This window comes from Neoarius graeffei, chromosome 12 (assembly GCF_027579695.1).
Source record: "Neoarius graeffei isolate fNeoGra1 chromosome 12, fNeoGra1.pri, whole genome shotgun sequence".
Classification (NCBI taxonomy): domain Eukaryota; kingdom Metazoa; phylum Chordata; class Actinopteri; order Siluriformes; family Ariidae; genus Neoarius; species Neoarius graeffei.
In genome coordinates, this window is record NC_083580.1 from 21221369 (window position 1) to 21239637 (window position 18269).

An 18269-nucleotide genomic window follows, 5' to 3' on the forward strand; every position below is an offset into this window, starting at 1 on the left:
CAAGGATTGTTCTTCAATGCCAGATGCCTTTAAATACTAAAATAGAAAGTTCACAGTTCAATATTTGCCAAGTTATGGCTTGCTGAAAATCATAAAAAAAGTCTTCTATCGTGCTTTGGAGCAACTTTGATGCCCCCATATCTCCACATTAAAGCACACCAGATCTTTCAAATTTTCTTATTTATTACTCATGTTATAGTACTCTTTAGGCAACTAGGTATGTGTTCAAAAGAAATCAAACTTTCTGATTTATTAGGCTTTAAAAATTAAAAAAAACACATTTTGCGCCTATAATTCAAATGCATATTGCAAATGTATGACAAGGTCTACCATAAAAACAATTATACCACTGGAAAGAGCTTGTTCTGATTAGGAAGTGCACAAAATATGAAGTTGGTACCCTAAACCAAGCTATAAATATTAAGGTATCAAGTACGGCATGTTTTACAATAGATGGAAATGCTGTTTTAAGGCATATTACAATACAATTCCAAACCTACAGTGTAGGAAAAATAACAACCTTAAAAATACTTTATTTGAAGAGCTTAAACAGTGTATTGATTTGCTTTTCCACATCAGATGGAAGTTTATACTGCCTGCCAGTTGATGTAAGTGGGGCATCAATGATTTCCATGATATGCACCAGAGCAGGGGTGGCCAACCAGTTGGAGACCAAGAGCCACATTTACTGTATTACCACAAAGAGCCACATCATACACATGGGTACACGAACATCACCCATCCCTTCCTCTCTCTCTCTCACACACACACCTCTGCTCAGCCAGATTAATAGTAAATGTCACACACCAACATATTTACTCCTACAGTACTAAGACCACAGGCTGAGGCCAGTCATTTTTAACAATGAACATTGTGTGCACTTACTATGCATGCTGCTTAGTGGAACTCATGGCATTACCAAAAAAAAAGCCACACCATACACATGACCACACATGTGTACCATACATGTGACCCCCCTCGCTCTCTCTCTCCCTCACAGACACACACGCTCAAGCACGCACCTCTGCTCAGCCAGATTAATAGTAAATGTCACACGCCAACATGAGAGAAATTTACTCCTTCAGTCAGTACTAATACCACAGGCCAGTCATTTACAGCAATCAATATTGTGTGCACTTACTATGCATGTTGCTTAGTGGGACTTCTGACATTCCTTGCCTTGAACAATCCTCTTCAAATCTGGCTTGTATTCCGTCATTGCCACTCGAAGCAGTTCTTTCACATGGGTGTCAGTCAGAACAGAACGATGCTTTGACTTCACGCGTTTCATGGTAGAGAACACAGACTCGCAGACGTATGTTGACCCAAACATTGACAGTATCTTAAGCGCAGCCTGTTTCACATTCGGGTATTTTTCCAATGGCACACTTTTCCAAAACTCAATGGTGCCTTCCCTTAAAACAGGTTTCAGTTGGTCTTCCTCACGAAGATCGATCATCTCCAACTCAGCCACAGCCTCATCTGTGACAAGCGGGGCTTTCAAACAGTCCATCTCCGCATTGAATGGGTCGACGAGGAACGTAATCTGTGGCCTTTTCAGTTGTATATCACGGAACCGGGTTACAAAGCTTTCGTGCAGGTTTTCAATTAGTGTTGCATATCTGGCTCCTTGCTTATTCAGGGAGGCGGGAAGCTTTGAAATGAGCTAATGACGACTGACATATAAGGCAGAATGGCTTGCCATTACGTTCAACAAAAAAGTATAAACTCTCCCACTCTGTTAAAAATGTCCTATGTCCGTCTTTATATTTTCATTTTGCTGTGCATTTTTTCATTGCCATTTTGAGAGGCTACTTGACACAAGATACACCTTGCCCAAAAACTTAGCGATTATCTCACGCACATGAGCATTTAACATGACCTGAAAATACCGTAATATACCCAAGCAAAGCGAAGATGCATTTGACGAAAATACCATACTGAACTCAAGCAAAGTGCACATGCACATTAAAAAAAAAAAACACAAACACAAACTTCGATATGAACGTAAGAGCCGCATGACACCGGGCAAAGAGCCGCATGCGAGCCGCGGGTTGGCCACCCAAGCACCAGAGGGTCCCAACAGTTATCCTCTCTCCTGGGCCAGCTGTAAGTCTGAGAGGGACCATGAGGATGCATAAATGTTACTTGTACATCTTGTTCCTCCTCTGATAATGCACGAATGTTGCCTGTCCACCACTGTCTGTCATACAAACATACAACATATTTACCAGGAATTGTATCTGCCAGAGAGACTGCTGATTTAACAGGGGTTTTATGCATTACTTGTGGCCGATTCCCACTCATATCCACAATGAAGCTAGGACCACCTGACACCCTGCTGACCTGAAGCTGGTTGGACATGATTGGAACGAATGAGTAGTTGTCTCTTGTTCCAGAAATAGTAGCTGACCTTGAAAATCTTGTCTCCAATGCTTTTCCACTCTCCATAACTTCCCCTGTACCAACCCAGATCAAATGGATGTTCTTGATGTTTTTCTGCCCACAAAAACAGATCAGATGGGGTTAGTATGTGATCACTCGTGACTGCCTGTAAGCTAGCTCGAGCTGCTGACTGCTTTACAGTGCCTCCAATACCATCACAGGGTGACTTGCCATGAGAAGTGGCAAAGTAATGCCATTCTGCCAAAAGTCCAAAATCGTCTGCATGCTTTATTAGATTTGTGAAATTTTTATAGTTTTTGTATTGGGTTGCTGATCCGTCACTGAAGTAAATGACCTTTTTCAGCTGGGGATGTATCTGGCTGGCAAATGGAAGCTCAAATATGTGCTTCTAAGGCATAGTGATAAAAAATCCTCATGAATTTTGTGGGTTTTCAGTTTTTATGCATCTCTGGATGCATCCAAGTAGATTATATGCCTTAAAACAGCATTTCCGTCTATCATAAAACATGCCGTACTTGATACTTTAATATTTATAGTTTGGTTTAGGGTACCAACTTTATATTTTGTGCACTTGCTAATCAAAACAAGCTCTTTCCAGTGGTATAATTGTTTTTATGGTAGACCTTGTCATACATTTGTAATATGCATTTGAATTATAGGCGCAAAATGTTTTTAATTTTTAAAGCCTAATAAATCAGAAAGTTTGATTTCTTTTGAACACATACCTAGTTGCCTAAAGAGTACTATAACATGATTAATAAATAAGAAAATTTGAAAGCTCTGGTGTGCTTTAATGTGGAGATATGGGGCATCAAAGTTGCTCCAAAGCACGATAGAAGACTTTTTTTATGATTTTCAGCAAGCCATAACTTGGCAAATATTGAACTGTGAACTTTCTATTTTAGTATTTAAAGGCATCTGGCATTGAAGAACAATCCTTGAAAATTTCATGTATCTTGCATGAATAGTTTAAAAGTAATGACTTATGGAATTTAGGTCCGTTTTCTGTAGCACGCGTTTCAACAGTGAAATTGGGGCCACGCCCCTTTTTTAAGCCCCTATATCTCAGAAACTAATGAAGGTACAAGCCTAAAATTTTGTACGCTATTTATTGGGCACACTGACAATATTTCCAGAAAGTATGAAGCAAATCTGAGATGGTCAGTGGCGAACATTTTTCTAAATCTAGTGATTTGGGGCGGAATTACCCATAAAGGTTGTCTCAGTCTAAGTCTAAATCTACTTTTAGGACTTGTGTGAAAATCTGATGATGTTTTATGTCATATTTATGAAGAAATACAGAAAATTCTAAAGGGTTCACAAACTTTCAAGCACCACTGTATATCTGATAGACCACAAAAAAAAGCCAGCCAATATTATTATTATCTATACACACTCTTCATATCAGCATTCTTGAAGGCCAATGCTAGCCTACCAATGACTTGGTGCTGTTAACACGGCAGTCCAGTTACCTTCTAGCTGGTGTAGTATTAGCGCAGGCCAATGCTAGCGCAGTCAAGCTCATCTCATCTCATTATCTCTAGCTGCTTTATCCTTCTACAGGGTCGCAGGCAAGCTGGAGCCTATCCCAGCTGACTACGGGCGAAAGGCGGGGTACACCCTGGACAAGTCGCCAGCTCATCACAGGGCTGACACATAGACACAGACAACCATTCACACTCACATTCACACCTACGGTCAATTTAGAGTCACCAGTTAACCTAACCTGCATGTCTTTGGACTGTGGGGGAAACCGGAGCACCCGGAGGAAACCCACGCGGACACGGGAAGAACATGCAAACTCCACACAGAAAGGCCCTCGCCAGCCCCGGGGCTCGAACCCAGGACCTTCTTGCTGTGAGGCGACAGCGCTAACCACTACACCACCGTGCCGCCCCGCGCAGTCAAGCTGATTATTATTATTATTACTATAATATCACAAGACGGTCATATTGCACTATCATATCAAGTCAGTTCATCTGTTCTTAGACATCCTCTTCCTTTGTCATTTTAGGTACTGTAAACTGTCATATTTGCACTGTTAATATCATATCTATCTGTAAACTGTCTTATTGCACTATTATACCAAGTCAGATCATCTGTTTTTTAGTTGCCTACATACTGAAAATAGGCGTCTGTACATGCCAATGCTACCTCTATCACTTGATGCAGCTAGTCACTTTATTCTCAACCCTGTTACTGCTATGCACCTGTGTTCCTTCAGGGACTTGCACAAGTTTATGTATAGTTGTCAGTAGTTTTCTAGTAGTAGTTTTATATTAGTTTTATTGTACATATTTTCCTGTTTATTTTAGTATTTATGTGTGCACTTTATGGTGAAGCTTTAAATCTCATTGTACTTGTATAATGACAATAAAGGCTTTCTATTCTATTCTATTCTATTCTATTCTATTAATTTCCCTGTGTAATTTACTTAGTTACTTTTAAAATCAGCATCGACAACTACACACAACGGAGCGACCTAGCAGCCAAAATTCTCTCAAAATCTTCTGCTTTTCACAAAGCAAACCTCACGGGCCATGTTTGTTTACAAACTGTGACAGTCACTCACGAGCATGGAAGTTTTACATCTCTGACGTGTCTCTTTTCCAGTTTTTCGATGTCCGTTGGTATGTTTTTCTCTTGTAAATATGCGTGAAGAACATATAATGAAGTTTTGGTAGCCTTTTGGGTGTTCAGCGCGTCTTTAGTTTCAGTTTATTTATTTAGTGTTTAAACCTAGCACTGGATTAGCCTTATCTTCTCTCTTTCCCGGCCGACAAAGAAATGACTGTGTGCATGCGCAGCAGAAAAGTTTTGTCATTGGATCTTCGCCTGAGCTCCGATGTGTGACGTCGTGTTGTCTTGACAAGGTGCAATATTACAACAGCATTGCACGCTCATTCTCCATTCGGTAGAGTGGCATAATACATGGAGGATAAGCGATATGATAACAATATTGCATGCCATCAATAAACCTGCTAGAAGGGAACAGAATTAATGTTTGTATTCCATCGAAAAAGTGTCCTGTACGTATAATAATATTTAATTATTCACCAAGGAGAATCCACCACCAAATCCTAATGTATGATCTGTTACAACCTGAATAACTGTCTGAGAATTCTAAAGCCTAACCAGTACAATCTGATAATTCAACTGCACTGTGGTATAAGAAGTTATAATAGTTTGGTTATTATTTACTAAACAATAGAGACAGGAAAAGAGATGTGAATTATGGAAGAAGGGAATGAATGTTGTTGCTATAATGTAAGTGATAACGGGAATGCACAGGTCTTGCTAAACTTTGCACGACTGTAATTCTTTAAAAAAATATGTTGTGTCATTCATTAATAAGTTAAACATTGTAATCATTCATAGATGGGTGTGATATAAGCAGAAACAACACTTTTTTTTTTAAACAGGGCACCCTCGACATGTGCCTACCGAATGTGTGTTTGCAAGACTTTACCTAATTTGTTTAAATAAGAAAATGAATTGTCATCTGTAGTGTCCTCCCCCTGGACAGGATTCTGTTGTCTCTGTTTCAGTGAAAGGAGTGAGTAGGAGGCGCTTGCTTTGCTACTGGAAGAATTTTAAAAAACACACAAACTGTAACATGTATACAGTGCATACAAATTATACCAAATACAAAACACATACAATTTTCAAACAAATATTTCTGATATTTGCATTATTGTAATTTACTTTTTTTGCCTGTCTTTACACCCGGAAGCTACCACAAAGTAAATGCTTCAGAAAAATTGTACGCAACAGTCCGAGGATGAATTACAATAATTACATCAGAGCCCAGGTATACTAACAAATCAGGTACTTTCTTATTTTTTAAATTTTAAAACTTTTTCTTTTTATTTCCAGTTTTAAATTTTAAAAAATATCCCAGATTTTCAATACGGTCTTTTCTACTCTTATACAGTACTTTTGGACCCCAAGGTACAGTTATGGTCAGAAGTTTACATACAGTGGCATGAATGTCATCTTGGATATGAATGTCATGACAATATTTGGGCTTTCAATGATTTCTCTGAACTGTTCATTTTCTGTGACGAAATGATTGTATAACATATTTCTTGAATAGAAAAAACCCCTAAAATTTGGTGCAGAAGTTTTCATTTTCTTTAGGTTTTCTGAAATCAACACAGGGTCAAAATGATACATTTACATACACTCACTTAGATTATTAATTCAGAGGTGCTGAAACTTCCAAAATGTCTCTTATCTTGCCAAAACCGAGGTCTCTTAACTTCCTGTTAGTGATCATGATTGACTACAAGTGGTAGCTTCTCTGTGTCTTCATAAAAAGGATTTGTTTACAGCACTCATTGGCTTGACCAACACACAATAAAATGGGAAAGTCCAAGCAGCTCAGTGCAGATCTGAGAAAGAGGAGTGCAGATGTGCACAACATCGGATGGTTCGGATGGTCAAGAGCAACCCAGGAACCACCATGGCACAGCCCTGCCATGAACTGGAAGCTGATGGATCACTGTCTACAGTTCAGTGAGTTTTATATCACCATGGACTAAGAGGCTGCTATCCAAGAAATAACTCCCTGCTCCAAAATTGACACCTTCAAGCTTAACTAAAGTTTGAAGCTGACCACATGGACAAAGAAAAAGCCTTCTGGAGGATAGCTGTATGGTCAGATGAGACAAAGATTGAGTTGTTTGGCCACAATGACCACGATGTACAGAGGGACACTGAACCAGCTGGTGGTGGTGGTAGGATCATCATGCTCTGGGGCTGTTTTACTGCCAGTGGAACTGGTTCATTGCACAAAGTGGATGGAATAATGAAGAAGGAGGACTACCTCAGAATTCTTCAGCATAACCTCAAACCATTGGAAACTTGAACATGACTTGGGAGTTACAACAGGACAATGAACCCAAACATGCATCAGAGCTGGTTGTGGAGGATAAAGCAGGCTAACATTAAGCTTAAAACAAGTCCTGACTTCAACCCTATTGAAAATACGTATATGGACTGTGCTTATAAGTCGAGTCCTTGCCAAGAAAAAAAAAAAATTTAATTGAACTCTACCAATTCTACCATGAAGATTCATGAAATATTCAACCAGAATTCTGCCAGAAGCTTATTCATGGCAAACAAAAAAATGTTTGGTCAAGGTTACTCTTGCGAAGAGACATTTTACCCAAATATTAGGTGTGCTGTATGTATAATTTTGACCCTGTATGTATAATTTTGACCCTGTGCTGATTTCAGAAAACCCAAAGAAAATTGTGCACATAATTCTAGTTTTTTTTTTAAGATGTATGCTGTACAATCATTCTGCCACAGAAAAAGAACAGCTCAAAGAAATTACTGAAAGCCCAAATATTGCCATGACATTCATATCCAAGATGACATTCATGTCACTGTATGTAAACTTCTGACCACAACTGTATATAACCATGCATTAAAGGAACACAAGGTACGCAAGAGACACACTTACACAGGTGCAGATTCCTCCAGAGGACAGTAATACCTGATACAGGTGTCATTAACAGGGCCTGTTGCCAAGGAATCCACTGAGGGGGAGGAGCTTAAGAAGCTACGCTTTGTGAAGTTTGAAAGGGGCATGTGGGGGCGGGAGCTCTTTGGTTGTGCCAAGGCTCTCACTGCAAAGTGGAATAATCAGATGTCAATCCACCAGCCGAACAGTTCTCTAAACCTGCCAAAACTGAGTTCTGTAGAATTATTTTACTGGCAACAATCACGAGTACAAGATTTATTTGCCTTTCATGCTGATTTCCTTTCCGCCCACCCAAAAATATGCATGCAATCAAATTGATGCACTGATATTCTCAAATTTATTCACAAAAAAACATATGAAAGCAAGCCACAAAACCGTTTGGGAGCATGTGTGTGAAGACAACAAATTAATGCAAAACCAAGGTCATTCTGCGTGTTCAAAGTGGTGCTTGAAAGTTTGTGAACCTTTTAGAATTTCCTATATTTCTGCATAAATATGACCTAAAACATCATCAGATTTTCACACAAGTCCTGAAAGTAGATAAAGAGAACCCAGTTAAACAAATGAGACAAAAATATTATACTCGGTCATTTATTTATTGAGGAAAATTATCTAATATTAAAATAAAAAAACAAACAAACTTTATTCGTTACATGCACACTTCAAGCACAGTGAAATTCATCCTCTGCATTTAACCCATCTGAAGCAGTGAACAAGGGCACCTCAGCCCAAGGCTGCCCCACATCAACCTAACTGCATGTCTTTGGATTGTGGGGGGAAACCAGAGCACCCGGAGGAAACCCATGCAGACACGGAGAGAACATGCAAACTCCACACAGAAAGGCCCTCGCCGGCCGCTGGGTTCGAACCCAGAACCTTCTTGCTGTGAGGCGACCGTGCTAACCACTACACCACCGTGCTGCCCAGATATGCTTACATATCCGTGAGCGTCAAAAGTATGTGAACCTTTCAGTATCTGGTGTGACTCCCTTGTGCAGCAATAACTGCAACTAAACGTTTCCGGTAACTGTTGATCAGTCCTGCACACCGGCTTGGAGGAATTTTAGCCCATTCCTCCGTACAGAACAGCTTCAACTCTGGGATGTTGGTGGGTTTCCTCACATGAACTGCTCGCTTCAGGTCCTTCCACAACATTTCGATTGGATTAAGGTCAGGACTTTGACTTGGCCATTCCAAAACATTAACTTTATTCTTCTTTAACCATTCTTTGGTAGAACGACTTGTGTGCTTAGGGTCGCTGTCTTGCTGCATGACCCACCTTCTCTTGAGATTCAGTTCATGGACAAATGTCCTGACAGTTTCCTTGAGAATTTGCTGGTATAATTCAGAATTCATTGTTCCATCAATGATGGCAAGCCGTCCTGGCCCAGATGCAGCAAAACAGGCCCAAACCATGATAGTACCACCACCATGTTTCACAGATGGGATAAGGTTCTTATGCCGGAATGCAGTGTTTTCCTTTCTCCAAACATACCGCTTCTCATTTAAACCAAAAAGTTCCATTTTGGTCTCACCCATCCACAAAACATTTTTCCAATAGCCTTCTGGCTTGTCCACGTGATCTTTAGCAAACTGCAGACGAGCAGCAATGTTCTTTTTGGAGAGCAGTGGCTTTCTCCTTGCAACCCTGCCATGCACACCATTGTTGTTCAGTGCTCTCCTGATGGTGGACTCATGAACATTAACATTAGCCAATGTGAGAGAGGCCTTCAGTTGCTTAGAAGTTACCCTGGGGTCCTTTGTGACCTCACCGACTATTACATGCCTTGCTCTTGGAGTGATCTTTGTTGGTCGACCACTCCTGGGGAGGGTAACAATGGTCTTGAATTTCCTCCATTTGTACACAATCTGTCTGACTGTGGATTGGTGGAGTCCAAACTCTTTAGAGATGGTTTTGTAACCTTTTCCAGCCTGATGAGCATCAACAACGCTTTTTCTGAGGTCCTCAGAAATCTCCTTTGTTCGTGCCATGATACACTTCCACAAACGTGTTGTGAAGATCAGACTTTGATAGATCCCTGTTCTTTAAATAAAACAGGGTGCCCACTCACACCTGATTGTCATCCCATTGATTGAAAACACCTGACCTCCTAATTTCACCTTCAAATTAGCTGCTAATCCTAGAGGTTCACTTACTTGTGCCACTCACAGATACCGGTATGTAATATTGGGTCATTTTCCTCAATAAATAAATGACCAAGTATAATATTTTTGTCTCATTTGTTTAACTGGATTCTCTTTACCTACTTTTAAGACTTGTGTGAAAATCTGATGATGTTTTAGGTCATATTTATGCAGAAATATAGAAAATTCTAAAGGGTTCACAAACTTTCAAGCACCACTGTAAATGTAATGGGAGTTAAAGGTCATAGGCAAAGGTTTTCAATTTATGCACATTTGAAACTTTATATATTAAAAAACCCTCTGTAATTTTCTTCTGGTCCCAAGAAGTATTGCTAATAAGTTATAATTTAAATAAGTTAGTGTGGATTGCGGCGAATTTCTGCTCGGCGATTTTCGTGACCGCTTGGCGCGTGACGTCATTCAAGACAAACAAATCGCTTGAGTTGAGTCCACTTCAGTTTATTTGCATTGCCGTTCGGCTTGAGTGCAGATGTGCGTTCGGGAATTTCCAAAGAAAAAACATTTTTTATTGTTGTGCAGTGAACTGTAACAATGGGATCGGTTCAGGAAGAAGTTTTTACCTTTTTCAGAGAGAGGAGAAGAGGCGGAGAGAGTGGACTGTGTGCATGAAGCGAGAGGGTTGGCAGCCGGGTAAATACGCCACTCTGTGCTCCGATCACTTCGACGACGATTCATTTTTGAAGAATCCCCATCTGTTGGAGAGTTTAGGTGTCAGTGTCGGACAGAGAAGGCTCAAACCTGACGCTGTTCCGACAAAATTCGAACACAAAATCAAGCAGTCAAAGAAGAAATGGAGCAGCAACGCTCAAGCAAAAAGGAGAAGATTGGAGGTAAACATTTTTACCTTTGCTTGCAATTGACAAGTCAAGAATCCTGAGGGATCCTGTACAATCATTGTGGAAATGAAACAAAAGGGATATTTCCTTGCTTAGAGTAGGCTATAAATAGTATAATGCTTGTATTACTATTTGCAATATATTATATTAGCAATATAAACGAATCCACGTTGTATTATAGGGATTATGTGTGTGCCCGTGTGGTTTAATTATTCTTCAAAAGGGCTCTTATTTAGTATTACGACGAAAGTAAGAATTTATCATAACTACCAGGATAAATCGTTTGGGCGCGAGTCTTGTTGAGGTCCGGTGTCACCGTGATCAGAGTCGGCTGAATCACTGTCCGATTCCGAGGCCGCACGGTCAAACCAGTGAGCCATATTCACCGATTGCTTCGCAACGGCTATAGGTTCATACGGTACATATATGGTTTCACCTCTCGATATTCAATTTGGAGACTTCCTACTTCAAAATCACTATCAGACATTTTACACAACCTCTCACGACCAAAGTCCATACACGTGTGCTCGGTTCGCAAGTAAACACAGAACTGCTCCCGGTCTGTTTGCGTTGAATGACGTCACAATGACTGTCCCCTGGCGGTAAAAGTGCGCGTAAGTAAGATGTAAACAAACCTTCGGAACTTGCGCAAACCAATATATTTTAACCGTTTTATTCAATTTTAGGGTGCAAATTAGACACCAGGAAGATTGAATTCGCTTTTTGGGTCGTTCTTCTAGAAAATAAAGTTGATATTCTACGTTTCACCTCTGACCCTTGCCTATGACCTTTAAAGAAATAATCTCAAGGAATCGCAGTCATGATGTGTGAATGCTAATTCACAGCACAATCATGTTACAGATGTCATGTTTTTGCGATAACAGGAAATATACAAAAATTATTGCATGCAAAAAAGAGCATTCTGACATTCTGATAGGGAAATACAGTATGTGTACATTTTTTATATCCCAAAACAATGAAGACAAAATGTGTTTTGTACAGGAAGTTTTTACAGATGTGTTTCTCACCTTCTTTGATGTCTTGTAGATCTTTGGGTTTTACAAAATCTGGCCTCATCACCTCGAACCACCAAAACAGCTCTGCTATGTAAACCATCACATTGTGCTGTAGCGAACAAAATTAAGAGAGTTGTATTTGTATCTCTGTTAAAAACCATGACAGCCGCTATTTCTAAAATTGCTGAAATTGTGACTGGGTACATAATTTTAGGTCTCATACAGTCAGAATGTTCTTGCATTGTGTAAAATATGTGCGATAAAGTGAGATGTTAGATTAAAAAAAACACAAGGTCAAAGTAGCGAATGTAGTGGATGTAACATAAAAGTTGTGAATGTGAAGTAAATATTGGAAATGTGAGGTAAAGTACTGAAAGTGAGGTAAAGCTAGAAAATGTGAAGGGTAAATTGAGTGAATATGAGGTGAAAGTAGCAAACCTAAGGTAAAATAGTGAATGTGAGGTAAAAGTAGAGAATGCAAGGCAAAAGTAGGTCATATGAGGTAGAGGCAGAAGAATGTGAGGTAGAAATAGTCAGTGTGAAGTACAAGCAGGCAATGTGAGGCATAAATAGAGAACTGTGAGCTCACAGTAGTGAATGTGAAAGCTAAAAGTAGTGAATGTGAAAAGTACAAGTAGTGAAGGTGAGGGAGAAAGTTGTGAATGAGGTAAATGTACAAAATGCGAGGCATAAGTAGATATTTGAGGTAAAAGCATTGACTGAGATAAAAAAAATAGTGACTGTGAAAGGTAAAAGTAGGGAATGTTAGGTAAAAGTGGAAAATGCAAGGTAAAACTCCTGAATGTGAAAGGTAAAAGTGAGGAACTGTGAGGTAAAGTAGCAAATGCAAGGTAAAAATAGTAAATATGAAGTAAAAGTCGAGAATATCAGGTAAAAATAAAGAACAGGAGAGGTGGAAATAATGAATGTGAGGTAAAAGTAGAGAATGTGAGGTAAAAATAAGGACTTGTGAAGTAAAGTAATGAATATGAGGTAAAAGTAATGAATGTAAGCGTTAAAACTAGAGAATGAGTGTTACAGGCGGTGATGGAGGTAAAAGTACTAAAAATGCAAGAATGTGAGACAGGTTGAAGTTGTGAACGCAAAACAGAAAAGCAGAGAAGGTGAGGTAAATGTAATGAATGTTAAAGGAGAACCGAAGGCAAATTTTTTTATTAGCAAAATTCTATTTATCTCCTTTTATAAAATGTAGGAAAGCATTTCTGACTCCTATTTTGTCAGTGCTATAGCAAGTTATGAGTGTTTGAAATACGTTATGTAATATATCAGTCCATATGTCAAAGCAATGGCCGTAAACGAGATTCGCTGAGACCTGTGCGAGACTTCGTAGGACGGAAGTAAAACGTACAGCGGAAATCAAAGTAACTAACATCTGCCAACGTTGTCAAAAGACGTGCGCGCCCTCCTTCGAATGCTGACGTAATCAAGCCGGAAGTTTTCCCTGTGTCCGAAATCGCTCCCTACTCACTATATAGGGCACTATATAGTGATGACGCCATTTTGTAGTGCTGTCCGAAACCTTAGTGAGGATTATGTGGGAAATGCGCTCAGTATAATATGGATTTATCACAAAAACACATGCATGTATTTATTATTTTGAAAACCCACCAGCCGCCTGATCTGGCACGTTTTAATTGTGCGACAGTAATGACGTAAATACCAGCGCAGCGGACTAGTCCTTATCCTGTCGTCTTTCCAACTCTTCTCTACTCCACGTTGTTTCGAAGTCGTATGGAATAATCTCCATGTCACGTACGTGAGGGAGGCGGATGTATGCGCAGAAGTATACAGTTTAATAAAGTGCAGAATATATATACAGTGAGACAATGTATACACAGGCAAACAATCCAAAACGGCAGGCTTGATCAAAAATGAGAATACAGGCAAAAGGGTCGGTCGAGGCGCAAAGAGTACATCAAAGGCTAAGCGAGGACAAGAACGAGAAACAGGCACAAGGATAATAGTGAAAGAGGAAATCAAGACAACGGGTAGAAAAGCTCGGTAATGCGTATCGTAATACTTCGCGATGCAAATGCATCAGCACAGTCCTTAAATAGGCAAACACACAGTTCATTAATTGAGCTCAGGTGCACCTTGTTCACGGCGCGCATGCTGGAGTCCACTCGGCGCGCCTTCAGGTGCATGCGCCACAGCGCGCAGGACTGACACTCCATCACTGATGAAGCTGGCAAATCTCAAAATTAATCTAAACTGGAATGATATGGCGATCTGGCCGCTGTGTAAACAGTTTTCAAAATGGCGGCGTTGACATTTCACGTTTGAAGTCTCGCACAAGTCTCGTGAAGATCGCACGGATAAGCGACGCCTGCCGTGGACCAAACGAACTACATTCAACATGGCCAAAAAACGAAAAGGCTGATAAACGTAATATAATGTGCCAATACGAGTCACGATGGTGGGCGGCACAGTGGTGTAGTGGTTAGAAGGTCCGGGTTCGAGCCCCGTGGCCGGCGAGGGCCTTTCTGTGCGGAGTTTGCATGTTCTCCCCATGTCCGCGTGGGTTTCCTCCGGGTGCTCCGGTTTCCCCCACAGTCCAAAGACATGCAGGTTAGGTTAACTGGCGACTCTAAATTGACCGTAGGTGTGAATGTGAGTGTGAATGGTTGTCTGTGTCTATGTGTCAGCCCTGTGATGACCTGGCGACTTGTCCAGGGTGTACCCCGCCTTTCGCCCGTAGTCAGCTGGGATAGGCTCCAGCTTGCCTGCGACCCTGTAGAACAGGATAAAGCGGCTAGAGATAATGAGATGAGATGAGACGAGTCACGATAGAAGGTTAATAACACCGAAAACGTAACTGAATAACACGTTAATTAAGAAATAAAGCAAGTTTAAAAATGACTTCAGTTCCCCTTTAAGTTAAAGTATGGAATGTGAGGTAAAAAAGATTAATTTAAAAATGATGTTACCGTACGAGAGGTAAAGTAAAATCATTGAATATGAGATGTAAAATTTTACCTCTCACATTCATGTTAATTTCAGAGTTTTATCGCATTTTCTATACTAAGCAACACGAAACGTGTGTGTGTGTGTGTGTACCTTTAACACTGCTGGAGCATATAGCAAGTCTTCAGTTTGCAGATACAAACAGTGGTTCAGATGCTCATTGGAAAACTCACTTAAGAGCTGAATATTATACACACTGTCAGAGAGCGACAAAACTTCCTTCAAGCAGATATCTGAGGACAAAAGGCAGTGAAAATTAATTACCTCCTTGTCTCACCAACAGTTTTTGATTTATTTATTTTAAACTTAGCCCATGAGCCAGACTGCAAAATTTGGGCTTTCGGGATCATCTGAGGTGAATATGTTTCATTATGTTTTTTGAAAGGCCATGCTATAGTAGAGTTGTAAAATCCATGATAGCAATGGATCGCTGGTAGCTCCGGAGTAGTAGTGCGGTTTATCTGCACCCCTCTTCCTCAACTGAAACATACCAGACCCTTTATTTAAAGTACAAGTAAGCCGACAATAAATGCTTTTTACAAGCGATAAAATGCATTTTAAAGATATAATTATACTTATAAGGTTGACATCATGTGTTTTCTCACTGCTTATGCTCTAAACTACCAGAAAATCACCATAAAACTTATTCACCTTAGATGATACCCATCAACCCTACTGGCTCATGGACAAACTGCTCCGTTTACATTTAAAGAGTTTTTATTGTGCCTAGGGCAGCACGGTGGTGTAGTGGTTAGCACTGTCGCCTCACAGCAAGAAGGTCCTGGGTTCAAGCCCAGTGGCCTTTCTGTGTGGAGTTTGCATGTTGTCCGCGTGGGTTTCCTCCGGGTGCTCCGGTTTCCCCCACAGTCCAAAGACATGCAGGTTAGGTTAACTGGTGACTCTAAATTGACCGTAGGTGTGAATGTGTCAGGGTATCTGCACATTTTTCAAGTACAAATTTAAAGACTTTTAAGACATTTTCAAGACCTCTAAATGGAAAAATTAAGACTGTACCATGGCAAAGAAAATGATAAATACGACAACTTAAAACTGTTTTCTGCAATAGTTTTTTTTACTAACTTTAAGAAGAATGCACACAATTGGTGAACAACAGGGTGCATCTATGGCAACTGTTAGACATGCAAACAGCTGAAGCAAAGTCGTGTGTTCTGGGCCTGCAGAACTACTGTAGCAGCAAGGAGAAGACTGGTGTTTACTGGAGAAAACACCATGAATCATTTCAAAAACAAAAACAATAAACGGCAAGTAGAACCAGCTGAACAACCTTAGCCGGCATTATTTCAATCCCCAAAGATTATCTTTGATGTGTGATTTTGTGTCCGACAGCAAAATCAGTCTGAGTGTCGTACAGTATACAGCTGGCTGAGGAAGTTCTCGAGTATCTTCTGCATTATAGCAGGTAACAGCATAAACCTGTTTATGCAGTCATACAATCATCAGAGCGTTACATTAAACACAGAAAAACTGTCACCTTTCATAACCATTATCATCAATATTAATCAATGTGTTGTAATAACTGTAAACTAATTATCATCAGTGCAACTGTTATATCAATGTTCATTATTCAAAAATAATCATTAATTATTATCTATAATCCATGAATAATTGTTTGTATTACTACTACTACTACTACTACTACAAATAATAATAATAATAACTACTTTTTTAATAATTAAAAAAAATGAACTCAATTTTATAGCATTTTAATTACTACTTAATAAGCAGTGATTATCAAAATGTAATTTAATAATTAATAAGTAGTAATTATCAACTACTACTTAATTATACTAATAATTAATAAGTAGTGATTATTAAAATGCTATAAAATTGAGTTATAAGATTAGTTAAAATTATTATTAAAAAAGTAGTAATTAGGGGGCGGCACGGTGGTGTAGTGGTTAGCGCTGTCGCCTCACAGCAAGAAGGTCCTGGGTTCGAGCCCCGGGGCCGGCGAGGGCCTTTCTGTGTGGAGTTTGCATGTTCTCCCCGTGTCCGCGTGGGTTTCCTCCGGGTGCTCCGGTTTCCCCCACAGTCCAAAGACATGCAGGTTAGGTTAACTGGTGACTCTAAATTGACCGTAGGTGTGAATGTGAGTGTGAATGGTTGTCTGTGTCTATGTGTCAGCCCTGTGATGACCTGGCGACTTGTCCAGGGTGTACCCCGCCTTTCGCCCGTAGTCAGCTGGGATAGGCTCCAGCTTGCCTGCGACCCTGTAGAAGGATAAAGCGGCTAGAGATAATGTGATGTGTGTGTGAAAGTAGTAATTATTATTATTATTGGGCGGCATGGTGGTGTAGTGGTTAGCGCTGTCGCCTCACAGCAAGAAGGTCCTGGGTTCGAGCCCCGTGGCTGGCGAGGGCCTTTCTGTGCGGAGTTTGCATGTTCTCCCCGTGTCCGCGTGGGTTTCCTCCGGGTGCTCCGGTTTCCCCCACAGTCCAAAGACATGCAGGTTAGGTTAACTGGTGACTCTAAATTGACCGTAGGTGTGAATGTGAGTGTGAATGGTTGTCTGTGTCTATGTGTCAGCCCTGTGATGACCTGGCGACTTGTCCAGGGTGTACCCCGCCTTTCGCCCGTAGTCAGCTGGGATAGGCTCCAGCTTGCCTGCGACCCTGTAGAACAGGATAAAGCGGCTAGAGATAATGAGATGAGATGAGATTATTATTATTAGTAGTAGTAGTGGTGATACAAACAATTCATGGATTATAATTTGCTTTTAATAGTGAACATTGATAACAATTGTACTGATAATAATAACATTAACAACAAGTATTACTAGTAGTATTATTGTTTATTAGGGACAGTGACCCTAAACATACTGCTAAAGCTACACTAGAGTGGTTTAAAGGGAAACATTTAAATGTCTTGGAATGGCCGAGTCAAAGCCCAGACCTCAATCCAACTGAGAATCTGTGGCATGACTTGAAGATTGCTGTACACCAATGCAACCCATCTAATTTGAAGGAGTTGGAGCAGTTTGCCTTGAGGAATGGGCAAAAATCCCAGTGACTAGATGTGCTAAGCTAATAGAGACATACCCCAAGAGACTTTCAGCTGTAATTGTAACAAAAGGTGGCTGTACAAAGTATTGAATTTGGGGGGTGAATACCTATGCACACTTCAGATTTTTGTTTTTTCATCTTAATTATTGTTTGTGTCACAATAAAAAAAAACAATTTGTACCTTTAAAGTTGTAGGCATGTTGTGTAAATCAAATGGTGCTAACCCCTCAAAAATCCATTTTAATTCCAGCTTGTAATGCGACAAAACAGGACAAACACCAAGGGGGAGGAATACTTTTGCAAGACACTGTATATGCTGGATGACTGTGTATTGTCACGTCTTAAC

The 18269-nt window shown here is 40.2% G+C and overlaps 1 protein-coding gene across 1 annotated transcript in view; it reads right to left on the reverse strand.

Moving 5' to 3' along the window:
* Nucleotides 1-18269, reverse strand: part of camsap1a (calmodulin regulated spectrin-associated protein 1a) — a 114207-nt gene that overhangs the window by 18311 nt on the left and 77627 nt on the right. The window contains exons 6-9 of the mRNA XM_060935666.1: nucleotides 14994-15133; nucleotides 11928-12024; nucleotides 7877-8042; nucleotides 5911-5988 (exon numbers count right to left, since the gene is read on the reverse strand). Of these exons, the coding sequence (XP_060791649.1) occupies nucleotides 5911-5988; nucleotides 7877-8042; nucleotides 11928-12024; nucleotides 14994-15133 (481 nt within the window). The remainder of the gene's footprint in view (nucleotides 1-5910; nucleotides 5989-7876; nucleotides 8043-11927; nucleotides 12025-14993; nucleotides 15134-18269) is intronic.